The sequence below is a fragment of the Gorilla gorilla genome, chromosome 1 (genome assembly GCF_029281585.2).
Source record: "Gorilla gorilla gorilla isolate KB3781 chromosome 1, NHGRI_mGorGor1-v2.1_pri, whole genome shotgun sequence".
Classification (NCBI taxonomy): Eukaryota; Metazoa; Chordata; class Mammalia; order Primates; family Hominidae; genus Gorilla; species Gorilla gorilla.
In genome coordinates, this window is record NC_073224.2 from 195,181,569 (window position 1) to 195,201,855 (window position 20,287).

A 20,287-nucleotide genomic window follows, 5' to 3' on the forward strand; every position below is an offset into this window, starting at 1 on the left:
TCCTGTAAAGAGAAGTTTTCTGTCTCTCAATTGTACACTTAAGAAAGAGAAGTTCTTTGGATGTACTTACAGGATCAGTCATAGTAAGTGGATGACATTCCAAAGTAGCCCGAAATTCTTTAATCATTCGGGCAAATTCCCAGTTTGGAAAACTACTGTCATACTCCTGGTTTGAGACGAGAGTGAAAAAGGGCAGACTGTTAAGATATAAGTGCTCTCAGACCCCTATGCGGCAGCAGCAACAGCTCTTTGCTCACCACCCTTCATAGTTGTCAAAGTCCCTGCCCTGGCTCTGGGTTGAGAAGCCAGGTACAAAGCACTGGGGAAGAGATTGGCAGAGGGGCCTAAGCATACACCAAAACACGCTAGGAACTTGGACTAGGGCCAGTTCCACATTTTAGGAGGCACAGCAGCAGACCGGGCTTCCCAGAAGCAATGAACCCAAATAAGGAGACTGTACGGCAGTCCCTGCCCTCCAAATATGTACAACTTGGGGGAGGATAGGAGAGAGCAGACCAATTGTGCCCTGCAGCCCCTCTGGCCATCATGCCATCTGAGCATGTGATGGGCTTGCTTACTAGACAATCAGCATGAAATGTTCCTCATCTGAGGGCCTTCAGAAACATTTCTGAATTATTTGTTCTCTGAATCCTGATAAACCAGTTAAATTTCCTGGATATCAGAATTGGAGCGTCAGAGGCCAGGCGCAACAGCTCATGCCTGCAATCCCAGCACTTTGGAAGGCCAAGCGTTCCAGACCAGCCTGGCAAAATAGCGAAACTCTGTCTCTACTAAAAATACAAAAAATTAGCGGCACATGCCTGTAATCCCAGCTACTTGGGAGGCTGAGGCACAAGAATCACTTGAACCCAGAGGCGGAGGTTGCAGTGAGCCGAGATCACACCACTGCACTCCAGCCAGAGCAACAGAGCAAAAAAAAAAAAAAAAAAAAAAAAAAAGAATTGGGGCCTCAAGAACTGGAGCCTCAGAAATGCTGGGGCCCAACTGTATCTCTGTTGCCCGTAGAGTTTCGGTTAAGGACACCTGTCCAAAAACCCTTACCCTAGTCTCCCAAGAAAGGTACCTGAGCTCTCTTCATTCTCATTTCAGAGTTCTGGGCCTTCTTCTCTTCTCGCTTGTTCTTCATTTTTTCCACTTCCTTCACAAGACATGATTTCCTCCGAACTATGAAAACATAAAAAAAAAAAAGAAAAAAAAAGGAAGCCCACTCTGTTACCAGTTTAAGCCAGCCTACTCTTCTCTGGCTATTTACTGAGTACTGGGCCTTTCCCAGGGAGAGGCCTTCTCTAGATCCTTACTCTTAAATCACTACATGCAAAAAGAAGTAATAGATGTGACTCTCGGGATGGACAAGTCCACAAAGTAGTGGCCTGGCCAATATGAAGTCAAATAGTGATAACTGCACTCCAGTTCTAACCCAAGCTCTTCCTATGCATCTTGGCTACTTTCTCAACAACCACAGAGATGAAACAGTTCTTGTTTTGTCTTGATAATGAAAGACTGATTCCATGGCCAGAGGAAAACATGCCCCCACGTGACAAACAGGGCTTGAACTCAGGTGCCAAGGTAGGCCAGGTTTAGGACAGGATGTTAACTATCTGTGCCTCACTAGAAGCAGAACAGCAGACAGCTCAGTGTGCCTACCTGAGTTCACAGGGTTTGCAGAAGAGCTGCCTCGGATGGAATGGACTTGCTCTTCCATCTCCTCGCTGACCATCCTCAATGGCATTTCAGCCACTGCAGGGCAGGAAGGCCTAGGGGGGGCAGCTGTAGGGGAACAAGAGTCACTGGAGAAGCAGGCAAGTATACCACAGGCATCTCACCTGAGCCCATGGCCCTGGTTATGGGCCGGGAGAGCGACCTGCCTGCTCGGCAAGGCTTACAGTATGTGCAGAGCTTGTGCTTTTCCCTTCACCTCAGCCCACACTCTCACCCTTTCTGCAAGGGCTGGCTCCTGGGGTCAAAATATCTTAAAGGGTACGCGAACAGTTCAGTATGGGCTTTGACATGAAGGGGAAAGCCTCTGAGGGCGTGAACTCTTTAGACTTCACCCAAGCATGGGTTCTCAGGCCAGGCCAGGTCTGGTCTTAGGGAGAAAAGCCAGGCCTTTCTGACTTCTCTCAAGCCTCAGGAACCCAGGTGGTTAACAGGAGCAAAGACTGAAAATCTAGGGTGACAGGGAACTGGGGCAATAACTAACCAGATTGATTCAATACAGAAAGGTCCAATCCACAACACCTCATTACTTCCCATACGTGGTCATGACCCATTCATTTACCTTCATCGTATTAGAGCTGAATTTGATATATGTAAAGTATAATGGTTGTGTGTCTTACACAATTTGCATCTAATTTATATAATCTATTAAAGACTGACAAACAATTCACATTAAAAATTTTTATTTATATTTACTAATTTTCCACACCTCATCTGACTCACTTAAAAAATTTTAAAATTCAATTTATAGCCGGGCACAGTGGCTCACGCCTGTAATCCCAGCACTTTGGGAGGCCGAGGCGGGTGGATCACGAGGTCAGGAGATCAAGACCATCCTGGCTAACAGAGTGAAACCCCGTCTCTACTAAAAATACAAAAAATTAGCCGGGCGCGGTGGCGGGCACCTGTAGTCCCAGCTACTTGCAGGCTGAGGGAGAATGGCATGAACCCGGGAGGCAGAGCTTGCAGTGAGCCGAGATCGCAGCACTGCACTCCAGCCTGGGTGACAGAGCGAGACTCTGTCTCAAAAAAAAAAAAGAAAATCAATTTAATATAGGCCGGGCGCGGTGGCTCAAGCCTGTAATCCCAGCACTTTGGGAGGCCGAGGTGGGCGGATCACGAGGTCAGGAGATCGAGACCATCCTGGCTAACACCGTGAAACCCTGTCTCTACTAAAAAAATACAAAAAAGTTAGCCGGGCATGGTGGCAGGCGCCTGTAGTCCCAGCTACTCGGGAGGCTGAGGCAGGAGAATGGCATGAACCCAGGAGGTGGAGCTTGCAGTGAGCCGAGATTGTGCCACTGCACTCCAGCCTGGGTGACAGAGCAAGACTCCGTCTCAAAAAAAAAAAAAATTCAATTTATATAAAGTACAAAAAGGGCCGGGCGCAGTGCTCACACCTGTAATCCCAGCACTTTGGGAGTCCAAGGCAGGCAGATCACGAGGTCAGGAGTTTGAGATCAGCCTGGCCAATATGGTGAAACCCTGTCTCTACTAAAAATACAAAAATTAGGCAGGTGTGGTGGTGTGCACCTGTAGTCCTAGCTACTCGGGAGGCTGAGCCAAGAGAATGGCTTGAACCGAGGAGGCAGAGGTTGCAGTGAGCTGAGATCACACCACAGCACTCCAGCCTGGGCGACACAGCGAGACTCCATCTCAAAAAAAAAAAAAAAAAAAGGTATAAAAAGAGGGCCGGGTGCAGTAGCTCACGCCTGTAATCCCAGAACTTTTGAGAGGCCAAGGCGGGCAGATCACATGAGGTCAGGAGTTCGAGACCAGCCTGACCAACATGGAGAAACCCCATCTCTACTAAAAAGACAAAATTAGCCTGGCATGCTGGCACATGCCTGTAATCTCACCTACTCGGGAGGCTGAGGCAGAAGAATCAATTGAACCCGGGAGGCAGAGATTGAGGTTAGCCAAGATAGCGCCATTGCCCTCCAGCCTGGGCAACAAGAGCAAAATTCCGTCTCAAAAAAAAAAAAGTACAAAAAGAGGGCTGGGCGAGGTGGCTCACGCCTGTAATCCCAGAACTTTGGGAAGCTGAGGTGGGCGGATCACTTGAGGCCAGGAGTTCAAGACCAGCCTGGCCAACATGGCGATACCCCACCCCTACTAAAAATACAAAAATTAGCTGGGCGTGGTGGCACATGCTTGTAATCCCAGCTACCCAGGAGGCTGAGGTGGGAGAACTGGTTGAACCTAGGAGGCGGAAGTTGCAGTAAGCCAAGATCACGCCATTGCACTCCAGCCTGGGTGACAAGAGTGAGACTCTGTCTCAATAAATAAATAAATAAATAATAAAATACAGAAAGAAAAAAAGCTAATTAATGCTATTAGAAGTCAGGATTATGGGTACCCTTGGGGGAATTAAGAGCTGCAAATATGCCCAACAGGGACTTCTGAAGTTCTGGTAATGCTCTGATCATGTTAGTTACATGAGTGTGTTCTGTTTATGAAAATTTACTGAACTATATACTCAATGCTCTGTGTAGTTAGACCTTAGACTCCTCAACTATCTCAGAGGGCTTCTGCCTAGTCTTTCACCTCTTCCGAAAGACTGATTCCATGGCCACAGGAAAACATGCCCCCATGTGACAAACAGGGCTTGAACTCAGGTGATTTGAAGTACTGGTAATGCTCTGATCATGTTAGTTACATGAGTGTGTTCAGTTTACAAAAATTCACAGAACTAAATACTCAATGCTATGTGTTTGTGTCTGTGTGTATGTGTGTGTAATGTTTCAGTTAAGTTTTTTAAAAAAAGAGATGATTTGCAAATAAGAAAGCCGTGTTGGTAGGGCAGGAGCAGACCAGTTCTGAAGCTGGGGGAATGGATGAATCTCAGGATATTCTAGCACAGGGACCAAGCAATGTGCTCCAGGGCCTCAAACATGGTGGGTGGGGGCACATTCATTACTCACGAGGAACTGAAAACTGCTTGCGGGAGTTTGCAGCTGCAGGCAGCTCCACCTCCATGTCATTCTCCTGAGCCGTGACGCGAAGCTCTGAGACAGTGGACATGCGAGTGGAGCGGCTTCGAAGACCTGGAGAACCGAGAGCAGTAGCCAGTCAGTGCTGCACGATCTGGAGGGTGGTCAGGGGCAAACCTCCAAGTTTCTGTACAAGGTGAAATAGGTCCCAGCCACCAGGAAAGGGGCTCACCAACTTCCCATATTCCTTAGAAAGGAAAAATTAGAAAGACCAAGTACCAGTAACCCCAAAACCTTTGTCCACATTGTGCAAATCTAGGAGCTCCTGAGGGCAAGGATATCTCCCACAAAGAGCGGCTGTCTTGAGTAAGTACAGGAGCCTATAGCTATCCTGAAAACATTTCTGGAGAGAGAGAGACCTAATCTAAGTCCTTGAGAAAAAGTATTATGAATCTTTTTTTTTTTTTTTTTTTTTTTTTTTTGAGGAGTTTCGCTCTTGTTGCCCAGGCTGGTGTGCAGTGGCGCGATCTCGGCTCACTGCAACCTCCACCTCCTGGGTTCAAGCAATTCTCCTGCCTCAGCCTCCCAAGTAGCTGGAACTACAGGCGTGCACCAACATACCCAGCTAATTTTTGTTATTTTTTTTTTTTTGGTACAGACGGGGTTTCACCATGTTGGCCAGCATGGTCTCGATCTCTTGACCTTGTGATCCACCCGCCTCGGCCTCTCAAAGTGCTGGGATTACAGGTGTGAACCACCGTGCCCAGCCCATCTTTTTTTAGAGACAGAGTCTCACACTGTCACCCAGGCTGGAGTGCAGTGGCATGATCTTGGCTCACTGCAACCTCTGCCAAAACCAACTTCTACCCAGTTTCTGAGTATTATAAGTTCAGGCTGATGGCTATATATAATCTATGTTTTGAATTTTTACAATCGTCCTATTTCCCTAATGATTTTATTTTTTATTTTTATAATTTTTTATTTTTATAATAAGATTGAGTCTTGCTATATTGCCCAGGCGGGTCTCAAACTCTTAGGTTCAAGCCATCTTCCTGCCTCAACATCCCAAAGCACTGGGCTTACAGGTGTGAGCCATCACATCTAGCCCCAAATGATCTGTAATTTTTTTTTCTTTGTTTTTTTGAGACCGAGTCTCACTCTGTCGCCCAGGCTGGAGTACAGTGGCATGATCTCGGCTCACTGCAACCTCCGCCCCCCCCGGGCTCAAACGATTCTCCTGCCTCAGCTTCCTGAGTAGCTGGGATTACAGGCACCCGCCACCACGCCTGGTTAATTTTTGTATTTTTAGTAGAGACAGGGGTTTCACCATGTTGGCCAGGCTAGTCTTGAACTCCTGACCTCAGGTGATCCACCCGCCTTGGCCTCCTAAAATGCTGGGATTACAGGTGTGAGCCACCACACCCGGCCAGTTTTTTGTATTTTTAATAGAGACAGGGTTTCACCATGTTGACCAGGCTGGCTTGGAACTCCTGACCTCAGGTGATCTGCCCACCTTGGCCCCCCAAAGTGCTGGGATTACAGGCATGAGCTACTGCTCAGGGCCTTAAAGATTTTTTTTTTCCATTAAAATGAGCTGTGTAGCTGGGCATGGTGGTGTGTGCCTGTAGTCCCAGCACTTTGGGAGGCTGAGGCAGGAGGACTGCTTGAAGCTAGGAGTTCAAGACCAGCTTAGGCAACAAAGCGAGACTCCATCCTAAAGAAAAAAAGCTATTGGCTGGGCATGGTGGCTCACGCCTGCAATCCTAGCACTTTGGGAGGCTGAAGCAGGAGGATCACTTGAGGCCAGGAGTTTGAGACCAGCCCAGGCAACATAGTGAGACCTTGTCTCTACAAAAAAAAAAAAAAATTAGCCAGGTGTGATGGGGCTCACCTGTAGTCCCAGCTACATGAGAGGTTGAGGTGGGAGGATTGCCTGAGCCCAAGAGTTCAAGGCTACAGTGAGCTACGATCATATCATGGTATTCCAGCATGGACAACCAAGTGAGACCCTGCCTTTGAAAAACAAAACAAAACAAAACAAAAAAAAGCTGGGGCAATATCCTTTGAGGACATGAACATGGAATGGGACTGCTGCGAGTCCCAACTCTCCCGCATGACCTTACGGTACACCCAGCAAGAAAGGGCCAGCACCACAATAGTCAGGCTCAAGCTTGCAATGGCACCACCTTCCACTCAGGGCCCCCAGAACCTGAAGCTCCAGCCAAGTATTCTGTGAGTCCCTGAGGTAGCTGGATCATTTCAGGGCAATGATGACCCCTAGACCTGGAGAGCTGTGCAGGTCACCAGCCTTCAAGGTACAACTGGCTTTAAGCTGGATCTTTTGGGAAGCTTACCCCCTAGAGTCACAGTCTATCATGTTGTCAAAGTAGGTTTTCACAGACTGCTTCTGCAGAGAGACTCCCAACCTCCTAGACCATGAGGCAATGCTGTTATTCTCTCCAGCCCCAGCCATCCCTCTCTATAGCGCCACCAACTGTACTTCTAAACAACCCACAGGCCTAGTGTCTCCCGTTTTCAAAATCTCTTTCCAAGGCATACTGTTCCCCTGAGGGGGCTGAGCCCTGAGGGAAGAAAAAAGGCCTACCAATGGCTGATTCCCACTCTCCTCAGCATCAGGCTCTGGATTCTACAGAAAAGGTTTCTAGGCCAGGCAGCAAATTTCCTAAATGCACCAGGTCTCTTAAAGGTTGGCCTGATAGCTGTAGATTGGATTCTTCCTCATAGAGAAAGATGCTTGGAACACAGGCAGGACTCAACCCACATAGAAACCACCTGCAAAAGAGGAGCTTCCACAACTCTGAGTCCTAGAAACATAATTCCTGACACAAATTCCATGATAGTAAGCTAGTAGAAATCCACTTACTTTCTTTTGGAGCAGGAATTTTGGAGTTGACAGATCTCCGTTTTTGTTTCTGAAAAACAAATCAAATTGTCACAATATATGGCTCTTATCAATTCTCAAGGGCCTATCCTGGGCCCATGTACTATGCTAAAATGCCAGACAATCAATCAGCAAAGAGTCAATAAGCAAAGTGAATTCTCTGGGGCACTGGCTGCAGCCAGATGACAGGCACCTACCTGGATTGTTACATTTTCCTGCAAGGGCAGATTGTCCTTCGGATGTAAGGGAAGAAGCTGTAAGAGTTCTGGGTTTATTGCAGCCACATCATCAAAATCAATCTGCAAGGAGCAAGTACAAGTTTCAATGAAACAACATTGTTCAATCTAAATACATTTTTTCATTTTTTTTTTTTTTTTGAGACAGAGTATCACTCTGTCGCCCAGGCTGGAGGGCAGTGGTGCGATCTCGGTTCAATGCAACCTCTGCCTCCTGGGTCCAAGCAATTCTCCTGCCTCAGCCTCCTGAGTAGCTGGGACTACAGGCATGCGCCACCACGCCCAGCTAATTTTTGTATTTTCAGTAGAGACAGGGTTTCACCATGTTGGCCAGGATGGTCTCAAACTCCTGGCCTCAGGTGATCTCCCCACCTTGGCCTCCTAAAGTGCTGGGATTACAGGTGTGAGCCACTGTGCCTGGCCCCCCCCACCCCAGGCTGAGGCGGGAGAATTGCTGGAATCCAGGAGGCGGAGGTTGCATTGAGCTGAGGTTGAGCCACTGCCCTCCAGCCTGGGCAACAGAGCAAGACTCTGTCTCAAAAAACAAAAAACAAACAAACAAACAAAAAAACAACATAGAAAAAATTAAATTTCTATAGACAGGGGTACCCCTAAATTCAAACTTTACCAACTTTAAGTTCCACTAAGTATGAATAGCTATAAAACAAATAGTTACTCCTTAATAATGGTTTACCATCTAGATGGATATGGGTTTCTGATTTCCAAGCCAATGGTAGACGTCAGTGATGAGAATGAGGTGAAGAGGAGGGCAGACAGGCAGGCAAACAGTCGGGTACTCCACAGCAGATCTAGGCCACTTGGCTCCCCTGCTGATCTGCTGGGCAGTGAGGTCCTGCTGGGCACAGCCCCCCAAGCACCTCTTGATGGCTGACACGGAGGAGGAAACAAGTTCTAACTGTCTGGTGAGAGTCAAATGGGGGCCCTTTAGGATCTTATGGGCAGGGGCAAGTTCCTGACAGCTGCTACCTAACCCTAAGACTACCTACATTTTCTTCTGGGCCCAGAAACTTCCCCAGTTACGGCTTCCTGCCCATGCCTTACCTATTTCTTGTTGATGCCTGCAATGAGGTCACAATTCTAAGTTTACATCATCAGAGTCCTGCAATTCTCCAGGAAGAACTCAAACTTCACCAGGATAGCTTTACAACAGGTTCAGACATATTAAATTTGTCCCAACTTTGTTATTTGTATTTCAAAATGTGACAGAGCTGAAGCATGTACTCTAGGGTGAGGGCTTTACTGCCTAGAGATGAAACCTGCAGGACTGGGCGCGGTGGCTCACGCCTGTAACCCCAGCACTTTGGGAGGCCGAGGTGGGCGGATTACCTGACCTCAGGAGTTCAAGGCCAGCCTGGGCAACACAGTGAAACTCCGTCTCTACTAAAATACAAAAAGTTGGCTGGGTGTGGCAGCGTGTGCCTGTAATCCCAGCTACTCAGGAGCCTGAGGCAGGAGAATGGCGTGAACCCGGGAGGCGGAGCTTGCAGTGAGCCGAGATCCTGCCACTGCACTCCAGCCTGGGCGACACAGCGAGACCCCGTCTCAAAAAAAAAAAAAAAAAAAAGAAAAAGAAAAAGAAAAAAGAAACCTGCAGTTATTTGCTGCCTATTCAAACATTTGTTAGGCACCACGAAGACAGCAGCCTGCAGGGAGAAGGTAGTCAAAGATGAATTAAGACATATATAGGCTGGGCGTGGTGGCTCACGTCTGTAATCCCAGCACTTTGGGAGGCTGAGACAGGCAGATCACCTGAGGTCGGGAGTTCGAGACCAGCCTGACCAACATGGAAAAACCCCGTCTCTACTAAAAATACAAAATTAGCCAGGTGTGATGCATGCCTGTAATCTCAGCTACTCGGGAGGCTGAGGCAGAAGAATCGCTTGAACCCGGGAGGTGGAGGTTGCGGTAAGCCGAGATAGCGCCATCACACTCCAGCCTGGGCAACAAGAGCGAAACACTGTCTCAAAAAAAAAAAAAAAAAAGACATATACAACCCCTGCCACCATGAGCTCAATTTCTAATGGGGATTATAAGTCATATGTACAAAGGAAATCAAAGCAGAATGAGACTTAAATAAAAAAAAAAAAAGGAGGATAGAATCACTAAATGCAAAAGCTGGCAAGCACTTCAGTAATCACACTTCTATCCACACTTCTGGGACAGCCACAGACTCTTGGTACATACCTCCCCCATTTCTAACCCCTAAACTACAGAGAGCATAAACAACAAAGAAAACCAGACTTTTTTTTTTTTTGAGATGGAGTTTCACTCTTGGTGCCCAGGCTGGAGTGCAGTGGCGTGATCTCGGCTCACTGGAACCTCCGCCTCCCAGGTTCAAGTGATTCTCCTGCCTCAGCCTCCTGAGTAGCTGAGATTACAGGCATGCGCCACCATGTCCAGCTAATTTTGTATTTTTAGTAGAGACAGGGTTTTATCACGTTGGCCAGGCTGGTCTTGAGCTCCTGACCTCAGGTGATCCGTCCACCTCAGCCTCCCAAAGTGCTGGGATTACAGGCATGAGCCACCACGCCCGGCCTTTTTTAGACGGAATCTCACTCTGTCGCCCAGGCTGCTGGAGTGCAATGGCGCGATCTCAGCTCGCTGCAACCTCCACCTCCCGGGTTCAAGCGATTCTTCCGCCTCAGCCTCCTGAGTAGCTGGGACTACAGGTGCGCACCACCACGCCCGGCTAAGTTTTTGGATTTTTAGTAGAGATGCGGTTTCACTATATTGGCCAGGCTGGTCTTGAACTCCTGACCTCATGATCCGCCCGCTTCAGCTTCCCAAAGTGCTGGAATTACAAGTGTGAGCCACCACGACCCCGCGAAAACCAGAGTTTTAAGCCTTGCTCTGACAATCAACTGATTCTCATGTTGATAATTCAGGGTGAACATCCCAGGAGAAAGGAATAAGAGTGTAAAGGCAGTAGGGAATTAGGCAGTCACAGAGCAGTAAACTGCCTCATTCGCCAGGGCATAGGATATGTGGAAGAAGAGTGTGTGGTACAAAGAAAAAGGGTGATTAGAATCAGAGCTTGAGCCAGGTGTGGTGGCTCATGCCTGTAATCCCGGCACTTTAGGAGGCCGAGATGGCCAGATCACTTGAGGTCAGGAGTTTGAGATCAGCCTGTCAACATGGGGAAACCCTGTCTCTACTACAAATACAAAAATTAGCTGGGTGTGGTGGCAGGTGCCTGTAATCCCAGCTACTTGGGAGACTGAATGAGGAGAATTGCTTGAACCTGGGGCATGGAGGTTGTAGTGAGCCGAAATCGGCTCACTGAGGGAGATCGTGCCACTGCACTCCAGCCTGGCGACAGAGTGAGACTTCGTCTCAAAAAAAAAAATCAGAGCTTGAAAAGGCTCTGAATGCCCCACTAAGAAGTTTGGATCTTATTCCAAAAGCAGTATTTGATCTGAGGTAAGACAAGGGATATATTTCTAAACAAACAACAAAAACAAAAAACAAATCACAAAAGACTGATAATAGCTGGTTGAAAGGAATTTTAGGAACCTCTTGATTCTTTAGGGGCAGATAATGGAAAGTATTCAATCCTTTTATTTCTCAAATATACCACCTAAATATCTCTACTATACGTACTATGCTAAGCAAGCTTTTTACATGTTTTATCTTTTTTATTTATTTGTTTTTGAGACAGGGTCTCACTCTGTCACCCAGGCTGGAGTGTAGTGGCTCACTGTAGCCCTGAACTCCTGGGCTCAAACAATCCTCCTGCCTTAGCCTCTGGAGTAGCTGGGACCACAGGCGCAAGCCACTATGACTGGCTAATTGTTTTTTATTTTTAGTAGAGATGAGGTCTTGCTGTATTTGCCCAGGATGGACTCAAACTCCTGGCCTCAAGAGGTCCTCCTGCCTCAGCCTCCCAAAGTGCTGAGATTACAGGTACTGTGCCCAGCTACATGTATTATTTTATTAAGCTCCATGGAAGAGAGTCCAAGAGTCTGTCTCCTTCACCTCTGTATCCCTAGCACCCAATAAGTGTCTAGCATTTTGGAAGCAGTCCAAAAAATGTGCTGAGTAAATCCTCACAACAACCCTGTGAGGTAGACATTATCATCATCCTCACTTCATAGATGAGGAAACTAAACTTCGAAGAGGGGCAGAAACATGCCTGAGAACACAAAGCAGTGGCAGAGCCAGACTAGAATCCAGGTTTTCATACTCCTAGCCCAGTGACCTTTTCACTACACCACAATGCCACTAGAACAGAAATGTCTTAGTCACAGTGCTCTCCTCAAAATCCTTCCAAGGTTCCCCACTGCCTACAGAAGAAAACTTAACCAGCTCAGTGCCAGACATGAAGACCTTTGTCTCCTTTTTCAGCTGTTTTGTGGCTGCCAAGCATCCTGGGCCCTGCACTGCTCGTGGCCAGCTTCTTCATGGTCCCCATGTGTGCCATCTTGCTGCTTCAGCTAAGCCTTCACACTCCACCCTCCAAGCCCAGCCCATTCTCAGCAAGTTTCCACCTCTGAGCTGCTCTAGCAATGCTCATCTGTGCCATTCATCACAAGTTGCCTTCTGTTAGTTGGTGATTCAGAAACGTCTTTTTGTCTCCTCAACCAGGTTATTGATTTCATTCACCAAACTGATATCACAGGTAGTGTGCATGCAGAACCTAGCTTGGGCAAGCAAAGTTTTCTAAAACCTAAAATTCTGTGCAGTTTGCTTTTTTTTTTTTTGAGACAAAGTTTCACTCTGTCGCCCAGGCTGGAGTGCAGTGGCATGATCTCAGCTCACTGCAACCTCTGCCTCCCGGGTTCAAGTGATTCTCCTGCCCCAGCTTCCCAAGTAGCTGGGATTACAGGCCCGTGCCACCACACCCAGCTAATTTTTGTATTTTTAGTAGAGATGGGGGTTTCGTTATGTTGGCCAGGCTGGTCTCGAACTCCTGATCTCAAGTGATCCGCCCACCTCGGCCTCCCAAAGTGCTGGGATTACAGGCATGAGCCACTGCGCCTGGCTGCAGTTTGCTTTCTACAAACATACCAGAGCCGGGCATGGTGGCTCACGCCTGTAATCCCAGCACTTTGGGAGGCAGAGGCGGGCGGATCACAAGGTCAGGAGATTGAGACCATCCTGGCTAACACAGTGAAACCCCATCTCTACTAAAAATACAAAAAATTAGCCGGGCGTAGTGGTGGGCACCTGTAGTCCCAGTTACTCGGGAGGCTGAGGCAGGAGAATGACGTGAACCCGGGAGGCGGAGCTTGCAGTGAGCCGAGATCTCGCCACTGCACTCCAGCCTGGGCGACTGAGCGAGACTCCGTCTCAAAAACAAACAAACAAACAAACAAAAAAACCCAGAAAATTATTCATTGCTTCAATTTAGAATGGACCTGACTAAATAAAATCCCAATGCATCTGGAAGGGGACCATTTTTTTTTTTTTTTTTGAGACAAGTCCTCATTCTGTTGCCCAGGAGGCTGGAGAGCAGTGGTACAATTTCAGCTCACTGAAACCTGTGCTTTCCCAGACTCCAGCAATTCTCCAGCCTCAGCCTCCAGAGCAGCTGGGACCACAGGCATGCACCACCATGCCCGGCTAATGTTTTTTGTATTTTTTGTAGAAATGAGGTTTTGTCATGTTGCCCAGCCTGGTCTTGAACTGCTGAGCTCAAAGCGATCTGCCCGCCTCAGCCTCCCAAAGTGCTGGGATTATACATGTGAGCCACTGTGCCCAGCCAAGAAGACCATTTTTTTTTTTTTTTTTGAGGAAAGGTCTCACTCTGTCGCCCAGGCCAGAGTGCAGTGGCTCGATCATGGTTCAATGCAGCCTCAACCTCCCAGGCTAAATCAATCCTCCCACCTCAGCTTCCCGAGTAGCTGGAACCACAGGCGTGAGCCACCACACCCTGATAATTTTTTATTTTTTTGTAGAGACAAGGTCTCAACATTTTTCCCAGGCTGGTCTCGAACTCCTGAGCTCAAGCAATCCTCCAGACCAGGCCTCTCAAAGTGCCGGGATTAGAGGCAAGAGCCACCGCACCCAGCCAATTTTTTTTTTGTTTTGTTTTGAGACAGATTCTCACTCTGTTGCCCAGGCTGGAGTGCAGCGGCACAGTTTCGGCTCACTGCAACCTCTGCCTCCCAGGTTCAAGCAATTCTCCTGCCTCAGCCTCCCAAGTAGCTGGGATTACAGGCATGCACTACCACGACTGGCTAATTTTTGTATTTTCAGTAGAGACAGGTTTCGCCATGTTGGCCAGGATGGTCTCGAACTCCTGACATCAGGTGATCTGCCCGTCTCAGCCTCCCAAAGTGCTAGGATTACAGGCGTGAGTGAGAAGAGCACAGCATCAGAAACTAGGCTCTCACAGATTCCACTTCTGCACAGATCCTTTATGTAGGAAGACATTAAATGTGGTAGAGGAATTCTCATAGAACCTACCTCTTTGCCCTTTGTGGCACCTCCTTCTGCCCATTCCACTGAAACACAGGATTTCTCCAAGTTCACAGTCCTTACATTGGCACTGTGAATTAAACCTATAAAGTATGAAAAAACCAGAGTTACCCATCTCTTTCCTGAGAGCTTCACTTTTAGGATTCCACAGAGATTCCCAAAGTGGAGTTAACCTGAAGGAACAGGCAGCTACGTTAAAAAAAAAAAACAAAAAAACAAAAAAACAAAAAAAAACAAACCAAAAAAAAAAAAAACTAAGAGAAACAAATAAGTCTCCTGGGCTTCACCTTTAGAATATCCACAGTGAGGTGGGCTGGGGACAGGTTTTTAAACTGAGCTGCATGGGATAAGGATTCACCCCTACTCAAGAGAGCCTACAAAAAAAGAGAGATAGAGCCTACAAAAGAGAACGTACAAAAGGTATGTTTGAGCACAGGATTCCCCACAGCCCTTAGATGAACTTTTCCTCAACATAGCATTGAGGATCTGGCCCTTTTGGGGTTTTCCTAACTCATTTCTGGCGGTCATATCTGTCCATTTCCCTAATGACATGGGTATCAGACCTGCCAGAACTGCGGTACCTGCTTAAGCAAAAGAGAGAACGACTACAAGCTCCTCAAGAGCAGGGATCTTGTCTGTCCCGTTTACCTGACATACCGCAACTGCGCAATATTTATTCGAGAGTAAAGGGGCCAGGAGACCGAGGTCCCCATAAGAGCAGGGCATTTTCAGGGGAGAATTTTGGAAGGGAAGTGAATTTAGAAGTCCCAACTTCCCTGGGAGGTCTACCAGCCTTGGAGAAGGTCCGCCCACTCCCAGAGGACTGCGAAAGGGACCCACGTACAGCGCAGGGACTCTCACCCCTGTGTAGGCAAGAATGACTGCCAGTGCAGAGACCCGGAGTGAGTGCGTGTGAAAAGGAGGGAGGGAGAGAAAGAGAGTGAAAGCCCATCTGTGTGTCCGGGGAGGGGCAGTAATTTCAGTCGTCTCACCGCTCACGAGTCCCCTTGACCTAGGGACCCCGCTCCTCACCATTACTGCGTTGGATATTGATAGCGAGACCGGGAAACAGGCGGGCCTGAAGCAACGAGTCCATGGCCATTCGGAGGGTCAGCAAGGAAGAGAAACGCGCAATACCAAGAAACCTCAATTTCGCTAACCCTAGGAAGTCTTAACGCCGCGTAAACCGCCGCAGTTTAAATCCCGCGCGCAAGCGTCCTTAAAACGTCATCCCGCTGTCCCCGCCCTCGCTTCCGCCAGCCAGCGGCGCCCTGCGGAGCCTTGGGGGAGACGCAGTTCCGAACCATCTTCCGACGCTCGGCACCGCCCATGCGTCTGGCCACACCCCCGAGCGCTGTGCCTTCTGGGAACTTCGCCGCTCCGCGGGGTCTGGGGCTCCCACTTGTGGTATTGTTCTCGGTCACCTTGTACTGCGGGGTTCCCGAAAACTGGGAAACTTCAGTATGTATTTGACAGTGAGGGCTCTGGGATCCTACAGACATGGGTTCGAATCGTAGCTTCTTCAATTGCAAGTTCAGTGACCTCGAGCAAGTTGGAGACTTGGCCGGGCGCGGTGGCTCACTCCTGTTAATCCCAACACTTAGGGAGAGGTGGGAGTGATCGTTCGAGATCAGAAGTTCAAGACCAGACAGGGCAACATAGCCAAGACCCTGTTCTCAAAGCAAAACAAAACCACAGATTAGAAGACTGACTTAGTTTTTCTTATTGCATAGTGGAGAAGCATGTTGCCTCATTCAAGGAGTTATGTATAAATTTCCAGAAAGACACTGATTTACCAGATATTTATTGAGTGAAGTCTACCATCTGCTAGGCATGGTACCAGGAAATGGAGATAATGAACTAGACACATAGTTCCTGTCCTCCTTTTTTTTTTTTTTTCCATTTAACCCTTAGTGGACACAGCACATGTTTCAGAGAGCACGGGGTTGGGGGTAAGGTTATAGATTAACAGCATCCCAAGGCAGAAGAATTTTTCTTAGTACAGAACAAAATGGAGTCTCCTATGTCTACTTCTTTCTACACAGACACAGTAACAATCTGATCTCTCTTTTCCCCACATATCCCCCTTTTCTATTCGACAAAACCGCCATCGTCATCATGGCCCATTCTCAATGAGCTATTGGGTACACCTCCCAGACGGGGTGGTGGCCGGGCAGAGGGGCTCCTCACTTCCCAGACGGGGAGCTGGGCAGAGGCGCCCCCCCCCCCCCACCTCCCAGACAGGGCGGCGGCCGGACGGGGGCTGCCCCCCACCTCCCGGACGGGGCGGCTGCCCGGCGGAGGGGCTCCTCACTTCTCAGACGAGGCGGCCAGTCAGAGACACTCCTCACCTCCGAGACAGGGTGGCGGCGGGGCAGAGACACTCCTCAGTTCCCAGACGGGGTCGCTGCCGGGCAGAGGCGCTCTTCACATCTCAGACGGGTTGGCAGGGCAGAGGCGCTCCCCACATCCCAGACGATAGGTGGCCGGGCAGAGACGCTCCTCACTTCTTGGACGGGATGACGGCCGAGAAGAGGCACTCCTCACTTCCTAGACTGGGCGGCCGGGCAGCGGCGCTCCTCACATCCCAGATGATGGGCGGCCAGGCAGAGACGCTCCTCACTTCCTAGACTGGGTGGCGGCCGAGCAGAGGCTGCAATCTCGGCACTTTGGGAGGCCAAGGCAGGCGGCTGGGAGGTGGAGGTTGTAGCGAGCCGAGATCACGCCACTGCACTCCAGCCTGGGCAACATTGAGCACTGAGTGAGTGAGACTCCGTCTGCAATCCCGGCACCTCGGGAGGCCAGGGCTGGCAGATCACTCGCGGTCAGGAGCTGGAGACCAGCCTGGCCAGCACAGCGAAACCCCGTCTCCACCAAAAAATACGAAAACCAGTCAGGCACGGCGGTGCGCGCCTGCAATCCCAGGCACTCGGCAGCCTGAGGCAGGAGAATCAGGCAGGGAGGCTGCAGTGAGTCGAGATGGCGGCAGTACAGTTCAGCCTCGGCTTGGCATCAGAGGGAGACCGGGGAGAGGGAGAGGGAGAAGGAGAGGGGGAGGGGGAGGAGAGGGGGAGGGGGAAGGGGAGGGGGGGAGGAGGAGGGAGGGGGGAGAGGGGGAGGAGAGAGGGAGAGGTTTTTTTTTTTTTAATTAGAGACAGTGTCTTGCTATGTTGCCCAGGCTGGTCTTGAACTCCTGGGCTCAAAGATCCTCCCTCCTTAACCTCCCAAAGTGCTAGGATTACATGTGTGAACCACCAAGCCCAGCCTCCTGTTCTTGACGATCTGCCTGCCTCAGCCTCCCAAAATGCTGGGATTACAGGCGTGAACCACTGTGCCCGGCCAGGAAAGGTCTTGTTTGAAGAACTGATGACTGGAAGGCAGTGGGGGAGAGGAGCATCAGAAGAAGTTGAAGAGGTGGGGAGGAGCAAAATCATAGAGCATCTTGTGGCCTGTAGCAATAATTTTGGCTTTTATGCTAATGAGAAGTCATTGAAAAGTTTTAAGCAGGGGACTAACAAGATCTGATTTACATTTTACTTTTTTTTTTTTTGAGACAGAATTTCACTCTTGTTGCCCAGGCTGGAGTGCAATGGTGCGATCTCGGCTCACCACAACCTCCGCCTCCCAGGTTCAAGCAATTCTCCTGCCTCAGCCTCCAAAGTAACTGGGATTACAGGGATGCACCACCACGCCCGGCTAATTTTGTATTTTTAGTAGAGACGGGGTTTCACCATGTTGGTCAGGCTGGTCGTGAACTCCCGACCTCAGGTGATCCGCCCACCTCGGCCTCCTAAAGTGCTGGGATTACAGGTGTGAGCCACTGCGCCCAGCCTACATTTTACTTTTATGTCAGTCAAACTTGCTATTGTGTGGAGAGTAGATTTGAAAGGGGCAAGACAGAAGGCAGAGACCGCTTGGTAGGCAAGAGATTATGCTGGCATAGGCCAGGGTAGTGATACTGGATTGGAAGTATGGCTGAAAGAACTGATTCAAGATACCCCATGTTTGGGAAGTGAAGTGAATGAGTTTTGCTGATGAGTTGGATGTGAATGACAGGGGTGGTCATGGATGACTCCTGGTTTCTGGCTAGAGCACCTGGCTGGATGATGGACCATGTCCTGAAAAGGGAGAGTGGGATTGTGAAGGAATGAGTTGGGGGTTAAGTCCAGGGTTTCATTTTGTTCATTTTGAATTTGAGATGTCTACAAGACATCTGAGTGTAGGTGTCAACTGAGCAGTTGGATATACAAACTGGGAGCTAAGGTAGAGGTCAAAGTGAGAGATTGAGATTTGGCAGTCTGCGTTATGTAGATGGTATTTGGAGTCATGAGCTGAATACTATCTAGGAAAAGAGTATAGATGGAGATGAGAGGAACATGTATAATTGAGCCATGGGACTTGCCAATATTTTGAGGTAGGGCAGGGGAGGAGGAGCCATCAAAGGAGATGGGATTAGGGTGGTTTGAAGGGATGAAGAAAACAAAAGAGTTGGGGGGAGTTCCTTAGAAGTCAAGGGATGGAATGAGGAAGGTGAAAGTAACTCTGAAGAGCTACTCAAGAGGCCAAATAAGATGAGGACATTCTAGTATCCTTTGGATTTATTAGCACCTAAGTCATTGCTGACCTTGTGCAGTCTTGGTGAACTATTGAGGGTGAGAACCAGACTAGAGAGACAAGAATAGATGGAATATTGTTTAGGGATATGCTGTGGTTTGAATGAGTCCCCCAAATTTTATGTGCTGGAAACTTAATCCCCCAGTTCACATATTGATGGCATTTGGAGGTGGGGCCTTTGGGAGGTAATTAGGATTAATAAAGTCATCAGGATGGGGCCCTGTGATGGAATTGGTAGCTTTATAAGAAGAAGAGAGACTTGAGCTGACACGCTCTTGCCCTGTCACTATGTTATGCTCTCTGCCATGTTATAATGCAGTAAAAAGGCCCTCACAAGATCCAAGCACCATGCTCTTGGACTTCTCAGCCTCCAGAACCATGAATGAAATAAATTTATGTTCATTATAAATTACCCAGTCTCCAGTATTTTGTTGTAGCAACAGAAAATGGACTAAGCTGGATGCAGTGGCTCATACCTGTAATCCCAGCACTTTGGGAGGCCAAGACAGGCAGATTGCTTGAGCTCAGCAGATCCAGACCACCCTGGGTGACACAGTGAGACCCCCATCTCTGCAAAAAATACAAAAATTAGCTGGGTGTGGTGGCACATGCCTGTAGTCCTGGCTATTCAGGAGGCTGAGGTGGGAGGATCACCTGGGCCTGGGGAGTTTGAGGCCGCAGTGTGCTATGATCATGCAGCTGTGCTTGAGCCTGGGGAACAGAATGAGACCCTGTTTCAAAAAAAAAAAAAAAAAAGAAGGTGGGCCAGCTGTGGTGATTCACACCTGTAATCCCAGCACTTTGGGAGGCTGAGGCAGGAGAATAATTTGAGGCCAGGAGTTCAAGACCAGTCTGGCCAACATAGTGAAATGCTGTCTCTACTAAAAATATAAAAATTAGCTGGGTGTGATGGCACAAGACTGTAATCCCAGCTACTTGGGAGGCTGAGGCACAGGAATCACCTGAACCCAGAAGGCGGGAGTTGCAAGTGGCAGTGAGCTGAGATCACACCACTGCACTACAGCCTAGGTGACAGAGACTCTATTTCAAAAAAAAAAAAAAAGAAGGCCGGGCGCGGTGGCTCATGCCTGTAATCCCAGCACTTTGGGAGGCTGAGTCAGGTGGATCCCGAGGTCAGGAGATCGAGACCGTCCTGGCTAACACAGTGAAACGCCGTCGCTAATAAAAATCCAAAAAATTAACCGGGTGTGGTGGCACATACCTATAGTCCCAGCTACTTGGGGGCTGAGGCAGGATAATTGCTTGAACCCGGGAGGCGGGGTTGCAGTGAGCTGAGATTGCACCACTGCACTCCAGCCTGGGTGACAGAGCGAGACTCCATCTCAAAAAAAGAGAAGGTGGCAGCCAGGAGCCAGTTGTGGGGAGACTGCGACTGCAGCCAGAGTGGAAGAGGGTCAGACACC

At 48.9% G+C, this 20,287-nt stretch overlaps 1 protein-coding gene across 3 annotated transcripts in view; it reads right to left on the minus strand.

Moving 5' to 3' along the window:
• The window catches only part of KIF2C (kinesin family member 2C), a 30,028-nt gene extending 12,818 nt beyond the window's left edge, over positions 1–17,210 (minus strand). Inside the window, exons 1-9 of one of the 3 annotated variants that reach the window (XM_031012256.3) lie at positions 16,601–17,210; positions 15,282–15,919; positions 14,238–14,332; positions 7,770–7,871; positions 7,555–7,603; positions 4,662–4,784; positions 1,666–1,788; positions 1,085–1,185; positions 71–166 (exon numbers count right to left, since the gene is read on the minus strand). In XM_031012256.3, the coding sequence (XP_030868116.1) occupies positions 71–166; positions 1,085–1,185; positions 1,666–1,788; positions 4,662–4,784; positions 7,555–7,603; positions 7,770–7,871; positions 14,238–14,332; positions 15,282–15,351 (759 nt within the window). In that variant the 5' untranslated portion in view covers positions 15,352–15,919; positions 16,601–17,210. Of the gene's footprint in view, positions 1–70; positions 167–1,084; positions 1,186–1,665; positions 1,789–4,661; positions 4,785–7,554; positions 7,604–7,769; positions 7,872–8,502; positions 8,866–14,237; positions 14,333–15,241; positions 15,920–16,600 lie in introns of those variants that run through there. The other 2 variants (XM_055347269.1, XM_031012266.3) reach the window with 2 other exon arrangements.
• Positions 17,211–20,287: the final 3,077 nt, after the last annotated feature.